This window comes from Vipera berus (assembly GCF_964194415.1).
Source record: "Vipera berus genome assembly, chromosome: 5".
Classification (NCBI taxonomy): Eukaryota; Metazoa; Chordata; class Lepidosauria; order Squamata; family Viperidae; genus Vipera; species Vipera berus.
The window spans coordinates 39,148,310-39,162,387 of NC_138207.1; the positions used below are offsets into that span (position 1 = coordinate 39,148,310).

General features: G+C 37.8%; 1 protein-coding gene across 2 annotated transcripts in view; it reads right to left on the reverse strand.

Moving 5' to 3' along the window:
- The window catches only part of RAB6B (RAB6B, member RAS oncogene family), a 65,926-nt gene that overhangs the window by 15,758 nt on the left and 36,090 nt on the right, over window positions 1-14,078 (reverse strand). For both annotated transcript variants that reach the window (XR_014026675.1, XM_081329536.1), the window contains exons 3-7: window positions 12,165-12,218; window positions 9,442-9,547; window positions 4,974-5,085; window positions 4,463-4,556; window positions 3,747-3,813 (exon numbers count right to left, since the gene is read on the reverse strand). Coding sequence is in view for 1 of the 2 variants with exons in the window: in XM_081329536.1 (XP_081185662.1) it covers window positions 3,747-3,813; window positions 4,463-4,556; window positions 4,974-5,085; window positions 9,442-9,547; window positions 12,165-12,218 (433 nt within the window). In the remaining variant the exon portion in view is untranslated. The remainder of the gene's footprint in view (window positions 1-3,746; window positions 3,814-4,462; window positions 4,557-4,973; window positions 5,086-9,441; window positions 9,548-12,164; window positions 12,219-14,078) is intronic.

A 14,078-nucleotide genomic window follows, 5' to 3' on the forward strand; every position in this document is an offset into this window, starting at 1 on the left:
CATTGGAACTCAAAGTGTATACTCAGTGTATACTGTATACTCAGTGTATCTCCTCTAAATGTAAATAGTCCCATTAAAAACGGGTGGAATTTCTCCCTGAACTATCCTGGAGGACACTCACTTTAAAAAGCAACACAAGCAAGGTATTTTGTTAGTAGTTTTCCAGGCCATGCTTTCTGTATGTGCTGCTAACATAACTAACATATATTACACTCAGTCTACGCCACCTAAATGAGCTACCCTTTCCCAAAATAAAAAAGTAAGGGATTAGACTAGAAGGCAGACATCTCTCTCTTTTGCTACAGGGACTTAAAGCATGTTTCTTTTTTTCTGTCCAAAGAAATATTTGCTTGTCTGGATTGTTTTTAGGACTTTTGGATAAATGAAAATTAGGCCCAGTGTACCTCCTTCTCTTCCGTGACTACAAAGTACCATAGATTGTATCAAAACTGCAACTTTCAAAACCTTGACTGCAGCCTCTGTTGTTACTGAAAACCACAAAGGTAAGTGGAGCAATTTATGTGTGCGGCGGAGACTGTAACAAACCAAGGTCTTGCAGGTATGATGGAGTGGGGAGTTGGCTTGGGTCTCCAGGATCACAGCAGCTTTGAGCATGCTGTTGGGCCAATTGAGATGGGGGGGAGATATAGTAGGAAGGTGAAGGCAGTTGCAGCGTCCCTGCAGTTGACTGGGCAGACCGCCAAACACTTGAATTTTCATTACATGACCACAGGGGCGCTATGGTGGCTGAACTGGTATAAGTTGCAAGTCCCTTTGTTTAGCACTGTTATAATTTAAAAGGTTGCTGAATGATGTGCTTGTTAAGGGAGGACTACCTTATTAAGGAAGACTGAATGGCAAGACATATTTCATCTGAGTATTGGCATGCAAAGCTCAGGTAGAAAAAAGAATAAGCCAAGCACATCATTCAGATTGGTAAAAGGCACTGGAATGAGCTGACACTTGATCAGAAAACTTTCAATTTTTGATATCTCATTTGTACAAGATTTAGATTTTCAATAATGAAAAGAACTTGAAGCATGCATTAATGTCTCAGGAAAATAACTGAGCAACAGATGCTGTGGAAAGTTCAAATTATTGAACTTTGATTGCTGTGAAAGCAAATAAAATGGAAATGGAAAAAAGGAAAGCAATTCCTAAATTGAACACTGAAATTTAGCGAAGACACATGCTGGTTTTGATTTGGAAGCCACTGAAATGACTAACTACAGTACTTTTACAAAGTGAAAGCATACATAAGGCTAAGGAAGGAAGTATAATTCACATTTGTTATAACTAAATTAACTAAAATTCAGATGGCAATGCTGAAATAAAATATTTTTAAAGCTCTTTTAAAGTAGTGTTCACATAGTCACTCAGCATGTTAGAGTCTGCTTGAGTTAATTTCTAAATCACACTTATTTGTTAAGATCAGCAATTCAGGGAGAAGGAGGACTTACACAGTCCTCTTCAATAACTTACATAAAGAATGTTAACATGGTATAAATTGCCATTAGCTGGCAACTATCCATGTATATTCACTATTTCCTGCCAGCCTCAGGGACAGAAGGAAGTCATTATTGCTGGGTTTCATTTATTTCAAATAAATAACAGTTAATTGAACAATATTCATTAGTACTGCTCTGTGCTAATGCTTTCATTTGGTGTATTCATCCCATAATGGGAGAAATGAGATTCTGAGTTCAATTTAACAAGGTCATTTTGTGTGTCTGAGGAATTCATAATAGGAAGGAAGTGATTAGCTGATTCATCATCAGACTTCTGATACCTTACAGTACAAAGCTGAATGTTACCAAGACACAAAGTTGTTGGCTGTAGTACATTCAGTCTTTCCCAGTAGGAAAATACAGCCAAAACAATCTGAAACATTTTTTTACCCATCTGTGATATAAATTCTAGAGATATAGAATTCTTGAAAGACTTGAAACAAATGTAGAATCAGCACATAGATTTCTGGGACTTTTCAAAACAGTTGCCTTTTGAAATCCACATAGCGATCTTGAGATCAGCTGAAAACCTTTGAACTTTTCTTGATATACGCTTACATTAAAATATATGGAAAGCTATATTTCCCTAAGATAATAAAGCACCAAAAGTTTGTCACCAAGAAATGCTGAATTCTAAATGAGTCCATTCTTATGTGTTTGCCCGTTGCCCCTTCTGTATTCTATGTTGACTGAACGTAAAGGGAAAGACAAAGGAAAGTGCAAAACTTAATTTTGTGGGCACTGATCATTATAATCAGCCTGATATATTGCTCACTTTCAAGTCCTTCACCCCAACCACTAAGAACTACTTTTTATTTAAAAAACTCAATATCATCCCAACTTTAATTTTAATGTAAACTAAAGAAAGTTCTGGGAGTGCTGAGTTTGTATTGAGGCAATATAGGTAGTCCTCAACTTACAACCATTTGTTTAGTGATGTTCAAAGTTACAATAGCACTGCAAAAAGTGACTTATGACTGTTTTCACACTTATAAGCACTGCAACATCCCCATGGTCACGTGATCAAAATTCGGGCTCTTGGCAACTGGCATTTATTTATCACAATTACACTGTCCTGGGATCAGGGGATCACCATTTGTAACCTTCCCAGCTGGCTTCCAACAAGCAAAATCAACCGGGGAAGTCAGATTCACTTAATGACCACATAATTCACTCAATGACTGCAGTCATTCCCTTAACTATGGCAAAAAACGGTTGTAAAATGGGACACAACTCACTTAACAACTGCCTTGCTTAGCAACAGAAATGTTGGGCTCAATTGTGGTCATAGGTCGAGATTACCTGTATTACAAATGGCCTAAATCAATTTTCTAGGCTAAAAATGTGGCTTAATTGTATTATACTTAATGCATTAGCCAAATTATTCCTCAGGCTTTATATAACAATTTGTATTTCTTTTAACTTCTGCATTCTGTCAGTCCAAAGCGTACCGTATATTGCCCATGGCGAGAGACAGACCTTAGATTAAAACTAATATTCTTCATTTTTGGAGCTTTTTAGAGAACTTGGACTTTTGTATTATTTTGGGTGGTCTTATTAATTATTTCACTATTTAGATAGTGGATTGTATTGACTGAATAGTTAAAATATTTCTTGCTGTTCCAACAGATACAACAAGATAGTCCTGACTCCAGATGGGCTCAGATAGTGCCATACTATGTGATCCAGGTGACCTGCTCTCTGTAGTAGCATCTGCCCAGCCTTACTCCAAGGTCTGCTTTGCCCAAATTTTGCCAGCCTTACGAAAGGGTGTGAAGACCTGGCTGTGATTTTAGGGAGTGTGACTTGCTTTTTAAAATGCCCCAGACTTTGTATTGTTACAACTAGTTTTAGAGAAATTGTACTTTTCTGTTCTGCTTTTATATTAGTTTCTGAATTGTGATTGGCCTCTCTGAATTATTTGCTTAAGTTAAGCCATATACATTTTCCTAAATAAAGGAACAAATATTTCCCCTATTTCAACCATTGATGGGCGGGGGGTGTCAATGGAACAGTAGAGGAAATCTCTTCAAGCTTGAAATAATTTGGAAGAAGATATATAACATATGTACAGTACATGTTACATGTAAGACTGCAACATACAGCCTTATCACCACAATCACAAACTAACTTACTTGCCACTTTAAACATCCCATTTCTTATTTATCTGAATTGCTTCTGAGTTCCTAAATGGAAATTCTCTTTGTGAAACTGTTGTTCTTAATTAACAAAGGATACTCCCTTCTTTACTCTTCTCTTGAACGCTCTCCATCCCTGGTAGGGCTGATGCAACACGTCGGAAGAGCTAGAGATACCAAGGGCAATAGGAATTGGGATTAAACAACAAGACAAGAAACAATCATGACCTTTGCATCCAAAATGAAATTGAAACTAGCAACAATACTGTGCACGTGACTTTTATAAAAGAAGAATCCCAAACTATATTCCACTAGTGCAGGGGTAGGCAACCTCAGCTCTTTTATGACTCATGGACTTCAACTCCCAGAATTCCTGAGTCGACTCAGGAATTCTGGGAGTTGAAGTCCATGAGTCATAAAAGAGCCGAGGTTGCCTACCCCTGCACTAGTGCATTAGCTGAAAGTTACAAGAACAAGTGCTCTTCAGATTAGTATCACAGGGAAAAGTCCTTCCACTGAACAGTGAAAGCCACATGTTTCCAGGAGGTATCATTTCAATTTCTAGCATATGAAGTAATTTGCCTGGAGAGCCAACTGACTGCAAATCAGGGATGAATTAAATAAAAATGATTTTTGTATAAAGTGATGGCATCCTGAAAATAATCAGGTCACGAAGGCCTATTTGCTATATAACAGTTTTCACCAACAGAATAATAATTTCCCTATATATTCTCCCTCCTCATCTTGTTATGTATCCTTTCTCATGTATGAAAAATGCAATTTCTTATGTGTACCCAAGAATAAACATTGCATTACCTGTTTTACATTGTATCCCGTTTTTGCACTTGTTTCAATAAACATGACATTCAGTTCTTTAGCTCTTTGTTCCCCTTCTTCAATGGTAATTTGCCTAGAGTCAGACAAGAGGGAAAACGGTAGCTGATTCAATGCAAGTGGGGAATTGGGGAAAACAGGCTATCTTGGAATTGGGATCCACCTACTTCCATAACAAATGCAAGAAGAAATACTACTCTAGGGAATCACTTCCTTTGACAAAGACCTTAGAGCACGGGTGTCAAACTCGCTGTGTCACATGACGTATCATGACATATAGTGACTTTTTTTGCACTGCCAGAGCTGGGGTGGGCACAGCCTCTGCATGATGCAACCAGCCCATGGGCCGGCAGTTTGACACCCTGCCTTAGAGGTTTTCCACAGTATGAGACCTACTGCCTTTCTTCAACTTTTCTGTATATAGTATAAACAAATTAAGAGACAGCTTCTGTAACTACAATGCTTCCTTTTCATTCTGAAGGTGTCTATTTACCTTTTATCTGCAAGGTCAGTTTTGTTGCCCACTAACATAATGATGACATCACTTCCTCTTTCTGTTCTGACATCATCAATCCATTTGGAAGTTTGTTGGAATGAATTGAGATCTGTGAAGAAAAACCAGAAATTAGGTACGGGGCAAATGCCAGTCTTTCCAACAGATGATGGAAATGGCTTAGCCAATGGATTTGAAGAGTTTTTTTTATGATTTCTGACAATAGTCATAGTGCTAAATGAATTTGAGAAAATTCATTCAGACTCAGGGATGGATAAACTCTGGTTCCCAAATATTTTTGAATCACAACTCATATAATTTTTAGCCAGTAAGGTAAAGGATGCCGGAAATTTTACTCCACCAATATCTGGGTTCTTCCCCCTGGATCAGTCAATTAATTCAGAGTGACTGAATATTGAGCTTAAAATTATTATATGTGAAAATTTAAAGGGGATTTTGCACCAATTACTTAAGCTATCTCATAGGGTTATTTGAACATTAAAGAGAAGTTGGACAGCTGACTGGATTTCCTTATAGAGAATCTCATTTCCTTAGAAAAAGGAAGTGAACAGAAGGCTGACGATTTGTTGCTTTATTATAACTGTAATCCAAACAGTGATTGGGCATGACATCAAATGTGCCTTTTACCACAATGTCCATTAGAATGTTCTCAGCAGCACCTCATCTTTGCCTATAGAAGAAATAGAACTAATGCCAACTGAGAAATTTCTCTCAGCTGATTTTTTTTATCAAAACACAGATTATTATTCCCCCTCCCCCTAACCAATTAATTTAAAAACATGCATATCACACACAACATTTATAAAATTTACAACTAATCTATTTTTAACCACAAGCTTCAAACAGAGCTAATACTAACATTTTAAGCATTTCTGTATTAGTAACTTGCAGCCGCATCCAGACATTGTTCTGATAAAGTATCCCTTGGGAAAGACATTTTGTGTAGCACAGCTGTAAATTCCAAGTACAGTAATGCTCTTTTCCCCAGTATTCTTGTTTTGTAGACTATTTGGTCACATGTGTCTTTTGTTCATACAGCTAATTTTCTGTGTACACCTTCATTTCATTTTGTTTGAGGCAACTTCTTATAAAAGAATTGCCATTAATTTGTTTTAATAAAATAATTTAAATCAATTTTTACTTGATTTCAAATTAAATTAATTATATTGGTTGACAATGAGATTTTTTTTAGTACAATTGCCAAATGCAATAAACTGGTTTTAGGTATATGTGTGCACTAATTATTTCAACACCAATACATTTTAACAACATATTCTATTTGTAAATGAATGCAAATGCAAATTATACAATTTTTTGTGCAAAAATAAAACAAAATAACAGATTTAAGAGCTGTTATCATTAGTTATCCTTAGATTAAAAAATAATTCCATCATCCAAAACTTTGTTATACTGTATTTAACGAACAGATGCTTTGGGATTAAAAAAAAAAGACTGACTACATTTGATTGTGTATCACCATGGCATTAAAACAAAATTCGAACAGTGTATGAAAAATAAAGGTTCCCTAAACGTCTGCTGGCTATATCTATACATTTTCCTTGATAGCACTCTATTGCCTTCTTTTTAGCATTTTTTTCAACTTCCCAGCTTAAAAAAGGCAAGGCGTCCCGCACCAGGACCTGAAAGTTTGTTTAAGCAGGTTGCTAGGCAACCTGTTCACACTCAGCCCTTCTTATCCTCCCACTTTTGAATTAGCCCATACGGATCGCATTTCCTTCAATTTGAGCCATCTGAAGGTCCGTCGCTGCAATGCATTCTGGTGCTCTGCAACCTGGCTGTCTGAGGAGAATTTGGCTCTCCGGAACAGTTTCCTTCAGCTTTTTGTGTGTGTGTGTGTGTGCAAAAAAAGGTGCCGGAACGCTGTTCTGAGCGTTCTATGGGAAAAAAAGCCCTGGTCCTTCCAAAGCGATCCATTAGAAAAGGAGCATTTATACTGAGCCACTTTTGTCTGTTCACCCTCAATTGCATTGGTCAGCTGGAGCCACTAGAGGGAGGCACATCCTCCTTTCTGTCACTTTCCACTCCTCTTATGTTCATTTCAATAGGAACAATACAATGGTGAGAAATGGCTTCAGAAAAAGCTAGTGTTTTCATGGCAGAACCTGGATCCAGGATTTCAGGATCAGAATTATTTTATCTTGGTAGCTCCTTTAGCATGGAGACAGGTTTTGTGGAAGGAAGAAAGCGAGTGCTATCTGAAAGTCATTGATCACTGAGGGAACTAAACTATGGAATTTGCCCCCAGAAGGTTTGTGGATGGCCACCAGTTCAAATGGTTTACAAATGAGTGTAGACAAATTCATGAAGGATAACCAGTAGTGCAGGTTAAGTAAGATTATGAATAATTTATTGTGGCCATTTCAGATAAATCTTTTTCCACACTACTATTCCGTTTTACAACCACTTTTTACAGACAAGGAAAAGATGCCATTGCTGATAAAAAAAGCATGTGCTTACGCAATAACATCAGTATAGTTACAGACACCAAATATAATTGCTTCTGCTACCCTGATGTTAAATACTGTTTCTTGAGAATAAGTACTATGCATCTATGTAGGAAAAAATAGTTCATTTTTGAAATTAAAGGAATAACAAACACCTGTAGACACAAATATTTATCTGTCTTGATTGTAGTATACTTCTTAAACCACAGGAGAGATGCATGGAAAAAAGTCTAGTGTGTCCCTCTAGGAGTAGGTCAGCCAACGTTATCATGCCTGTCATCTCTGTCTCTCTGAGTGATCATTTGGAAATATTCTGGCACTGGGCACTGGCCCTTTGCCCTGTGGTCTAGCTGAAGCTGAAGCTAAGACTGCTGCACTTCTACCTTTCCCATAATGTAGGTCTGATCCGGGAGACTTTTCTTATGAACTGGATTTGCCAATGTGGTTGTAATGGTAGATCATGCCTAGGGAGCTATGGATTAAAAATGACCATCAGCTAAAAGGTGTTATGTAGTCAATCACTCCCTTTCGGCCTATTTGAGGATAAAATGGATGTATGTGAATATTACAAATTAAGTGTAATTTGAAGAAAACGTGAGATATAAATATAATAAATCAAAGAAATACAAGCACTTTTAAAGCAAAAGAGCCACAGATTGTTCTGGTGATGGCAGTTGAAGCCATCCTGAGAAATATTACAATGATAGATATTGCAAAGGAAAACAGAAGTGCAGTCAAAAGTACTATCGCTTTAGATGCAAACATGTTAAAAGAAATAAACTAATGTGTCATTTTTTAAAAAAAGACCCACAAAAATTTACATAGGCTATTTATAAAAATACCGATCAGAAGATATTTCAGTGTTTTGCCTGTTTGCTAATTTCACTCGGCCCATAAATGAATTCATCTTTAGCCTATGGGCAATCAGTATTATATACACAAAAGGAAATAATGTACTCTTAACAAGATTTAAAAAGCATTGATCTAATTTTTCAGGAAGGAACCAGAGTATAGTTAAAGGATTCCTGCTTTACTTGGCATGAGACTTCCCACTGGTATCAAGTCTAATAATAGTGGAAGCAGAATGTGGGATTATTTGGACTATCAAGCTACTCCTTAAGGCAGTCTTTCTTAACCCTGGCAATGTTAAGTTGTGTGGACTTCAAATCCCAGAATTCCCTACCCACCACCTGGCTGGGAATTTAAAGTATGCCTCTAATATTCATTGAACCTCTTAAGAACTAGCCTTAACCATTACGCCAGTTTGGTGTAATGGTTAAGGTATTGGGTTAGAAGCTCAGAGACTGTGAGTTCTAGTCCCACCTTTGGCCAGTCATTTTCTCTTTCACCCTAGGAAAGAGGCAATAGCCAACCACTTCTGAAAAACCTTGCTTTAAAAAACCCCAAAGGGGTTTGTCCAGGCAAGCACCCAAAATTGATAAGATTAAACAGAAGAAAAATAATGCCTTGGATTACAATTGTCCACATGAGGGAAACTTTACTTCAACAAGATTGAAGAGTACTGGATGGGGGAAGCTGCTAACAAGGACATTTAGAATTCCTGCGTTCTACTGCAGTTTAAAATATTGGGGTAGCATAAAGAACAGAGCCAAGCTCTCCAGTCTTATATTTCACATCTTTTCAGTACAATTCGTCTAATATAATCATTTGTTTCACCTTATATTGAGTAATGTGATATACTATGTTATAGAGCAGAGGTCCCCAACCATTTGGGCACCAGGGACCGGTTCTGTGGAGAAAGGTTTTTCTGCTGACTGGAGGGTACGTGGTTTTCTGTGCTGCCTGCATCCCACAGATGGGGCTTTGCTTGTTTGTGCGGACCAGTTGCTGGCTTGCTGCGGACCAGTACTGGCCCATGGACTGGGGGTTGGGGACCCTAGCTATAGAGAGGACTAATATTGAACTAAAACGGCCTTTAGAGTGTATTTCCATTTAGACAACCACATCCAAACTTAACTCACTTGTGATGTCATAAACCACCACAGCTACTGTAGAGTCACGAATGTAACTGGGAATCAAACTTCGGAATCTCTCTTGGCCTGCTGTGTCCCAGAGCTGCAACCGTACCTGCCAGGGCCAAGGGAGGAGAGCAGCAAAGAGAAACGCATATACACATACACACACACAATTAGGAAGAGAAACAGATATAAACAACAGGAAGAGAAAACAAAAGAATTAAACAGAAGAGGCTTCTAGCCATGTGTTTTGTTCTTAAATTGATCATGTAATGTTTTATTCATGTCTTTTAATTATTCAAAGCATTATTTGTAATCTTATGTAATGCCCACACAAGATTACAAGCATATACTTTTATGTATTTATAATCTATAGAACACACATGGGAAGAAATGTATCTTGTACATTGGTTTCCCCCAACCTGTTTTGATTAGAAAAACAGTGGTTTTCCCTGTGGATAGAGCAGAAAGTACATCAAAATTAAACTTTGCAGTTTTGGCACAAAATTTGAAATAGGGAATATTTGAAGAGGGGAGGGGGAAGAATTAATTTATGTATGGAATTTGAGAAGAAAACTTTAAAATTTTGGACATGGATATTATCTGCTTTGATAGATTTCTACTCCATCTTCACGAAATCTTCGATCCAGAAAAGGTTGTATGTTTTAAAGTATGAGGTTGAAATATCTAAAAATTCTTATTTTAAAAATTGACATCTTAAAAACACATTAAAAATGTTATAACTATGAAAGTTTGATATAATAAACAAAAAGAAAGAGGGCACTGAGCTAGAAATTTGAAGGAGAGATGCTGTAATAGTTGGTTTTAAAAAGCAATTGGGATCAGCTTACAATAGTATCACAAAAGACACAGCCAGGTTTCACTGAAAGGAAGGCCTCGGCAATACATATTTGCATTGATTCATGAGATTTGCAACATGGTCTGTAGCTATCTGCATTATTAGAGGAATCAGGAGGATAAATACTCCAGGAATACTCAAGCATTGTGTCATCATAAAGCAGGCATGTCAAACTCACGACGTCACGTGACGTCGCGCAATGTATTGGGACAGTTTCGCCATTGCCGGCAATGGAGTGGGTGCGGCTTCCAGATGACGCATCCGGCCCACGTGCTGGCAGTTTGACACCCCTGTCATAAAGTATAATTGGGCACAAGAGTTTTACACATATATAAAATACAGACTGACTTGGGAATATTTGTCAAAGGAATGCTTCATTAAACATAATCTGAATGCAGGTAACCTACCCTATGGTACATTTGACTTTTTTTTCCCCTAGGGCAGGGGTCAGCAACCTGAAACAGTGAAACAGCCACTCGGAACCGGTTCCCTCACAAAAGGAAAAACTGGGAGCCGCAAAAAATGTGTGCACGTGCGCATACATGCGCGCATGCGCAGAACAGGGTTTGACTGAAGAGTGGGAGCCAAGGTGAGATTGGTTGAACTTTTTTAGTCCCACTTTTTTTTTTTTTGGGATTGCACATGGCAGAGGACTGGGAGCCGCAGGAGACGGCTGAAAGAGCTGCATGCGGCTCTGGAGCCGCGGGTTGCAGACCTGTGCCCTAGGGAAACAACTAGCTTGCATCTTCTGATGAAAGGACAGCAGAAATAAGAAAGCTACAGTATTCATCTTCCAGCTTTTAGACTTAAATCATACAAACTGTGGGGCAGCCTAGGGAAATTAACCAGTATTTTTCCTCTTGCATTTCTATTATATCAGCCTGTCATTTTCATAAAAGCAATTGGAAAGCCTTGGAAACAATCCATTAGGACTAAGATGGATGTTTGAGACTGCATTAACACTGTACCAGATGCTACTGATTAATGCAGTGCCACTGCTGCTTCTCTCTCATTATTGCTAATGTCCATCTGTGTTGACATTGGATTATCCTTACAAAAAGGTTCTCCCCAAATTATAAATTGGTTTTTTTAAAGTAGGGGCAGTGACAGTTCTAAGAAAAAGTAGAAACCTCAAAACATAGGCACTTAAAAGCTTGCTAGTTAAGAGGCCACATGTCCCTCTTTGAAGAAATTGCATGCTCCATCTCACCCCAGAGATGGCAGGCAATCATGCTAGCGGCAAGTAAGAAAACGGAGCCTTGGATGTGTGACTACCATGAAATATTATAGCAGTATTCCAAACTAGAAAGTCAAAAATACATCCGGAAGAGAGTAATGACAAACCATGCTGGTACTTTTGCCAAGCAAACAATGTGATGCACCCATGACGCTATCTGCAATTAAGCTCAATTCACAGGTGACTTTATTTATTGACATGGAAGGAATGAAGTGAAGTTGCTAATCCCTAAATTAAGATTCAGCCAAAATCCCAGATAAATGATTTTGGACTTTTACAGTAATCCATGGGGTTTGTGGTCATTATTTATGGAAGGTGATAATTGCTAGCCTGAATTCTGTTCATTTGTCCTACTTTTGCATCGCAAGGAACAACAGCAGAATCTTGTGAAAAGCAAGAAGAGGCCAGGTAGGAAAAGTGTGATTCCATTTTTTTTAGGACACTATGTTCCTAAGAAGATCCAGGGCAATATATCAAAAACTAGGTATGATAAACTGTCAATGGATAAGTTAATTAGCAGTTTGATCAAAGGGGGGGAGGGGTTAGCATGGAAACCACTTGATGTTTGCCCACTATTTCTTTCTGATCACAGAGCTTGATAATCTCAGCAGTTCAGCACTTCCTGCTACTTACTGTCCGATCTTCCAAATACATCGTTTTAGATAGGAAGTCAATTCCAATTGTAGCCTGTAAGAAAGAGGGAAAATGGAAGAAAAGTCAGCAACTATTTTGATTCAAAATTATTTTTAGATTATACTGCTTCAACAGGAACAAGTGAATTCAAATATTGCAGCATATATATTTGATTGTTAAATTTATATGCTGCCTATCTCACCATGGGGCTATTCTAGGCAGTTTACAACAGTAAAAAGGAAGCAATAAAAAGAGTATAAACAGAACAGAAATAAGTTAATAAACAATGAAAAGGAACACAATGAGAATACATGAATATGATAACCAAAAAAAATGGATGTGTGGAAAGCAGAGAACAAGGGTGGGGGGAGGGTCAGTAAGATAGTAAGATAAATACTAAGATAGTCCTCCCCCCCCAATATCAAACTCCAATAGACTTTATAATCAAGACTTCAGAAAATCTCAATTTGAAAATAAAAATGGAAGGCTATTATTGTTAAAATAAGCCCCAAGCCTCCTTGAAAATAGAAAGTAGATGCAGACTTGTTGTTCATTATGCAACTTACATAATGAAGTTCTGTCCTACATACACTGTTCACAATCAAGCAGCCTTCCACATCTAGCATCATTTACATCACATCATCACTATACCTGCTGTGCTCCTTGGAGGTTTTTGATTTTTAAATATGGCCCTAGCTGCAAAATAATAGCGCTTACTTGATATAATATACACAAATAGTAGTTATTTTCTATTACTTGATTTCACATTGATTTCCCAACCAAATATGCACATTGTGGCTAAGTACATGACAAAGGAGCTCTACAACCTTGGGACTACAAAGCTGACCAGTGTAATTAAAAGGGGCTGTGTCAGGTGGAGCTCAGGTGGAGAAGTTCAGATTTCAAGTCACATCTGCTTCTGAGTTTAGCTGGTTAATCAAACAGTGTGTGCTGCAGTCCGGAAAGGCATTCTCTCCAGAGGCAGCTGGCCGATATTTACCAAGCCAACACAGCACTGACTCCATATGGTTAGTAGTACCCACAATGAGCTGTGTTTATTCAAGTTTTTTTTAGAAATGCAAAAATAGAATTTGAAAATCAGATGACAAAAATCCATCTTCTATTGTTGAACTCAGATGGCTGTTCTAAGCTATTGAGTGATATAGTTCAGACATAAAAGAGAGTATTTTCAGTGGCACAGCACAGAAAGAAACAGATGGAACTTAATTTGCACATTTTCATGCCCCTGGCAGATTGGTTTATTCTGCCTTGCCTATTATTGCTGTAAAAAAGCAGCATTAAATTATAGTGAAGGAAAAATAAGGAAATACTCCCATGGCCAAAGGAGCTCCATTCAATACTTATTTAGACTTCTGGTTGTTGCTGAAATTTTGACATCTCACTAAAATAACTGCATTTCAGAGGGGTTAGTGTTTGCCTTCATTAGACTTCCATAGCAACAGATAGTCTGGGTGGGCATGAGTTCTGAGTAGCTGCATATCCTCCCACCTAGATATTAATGCCATCTTATTTTTAAATTGCTGTCTATTGTATCCTTGCCATAAAGGTATAAATATTTATCACTGATTTCCAATAAAAATAAAAACAGCAACAAACAAGGCATATACAAATGGTGGTCACCAAAAAAACAAGGGAGAAATGATTGGTGATAGAGGCAAGTGGGGCATCATCCACCCATTCCTGTACACTTCCTTAGTTCAGGTTGGCTTGGCCTTATCTGGTGTTCACTTACATAGAATTTGACCTCCATTTCACCTACCTAGGGGACACCAAGTATGTCTGGTGAGAACCTATCACTCTTCCTTACTTTACAGCCAGTTCCTACTTAAGCTTCCTGCTCTGAGAAATGCAGAAAGTGATGACTGAATTTAGATTCAGTCTTTTAGTTTTCTT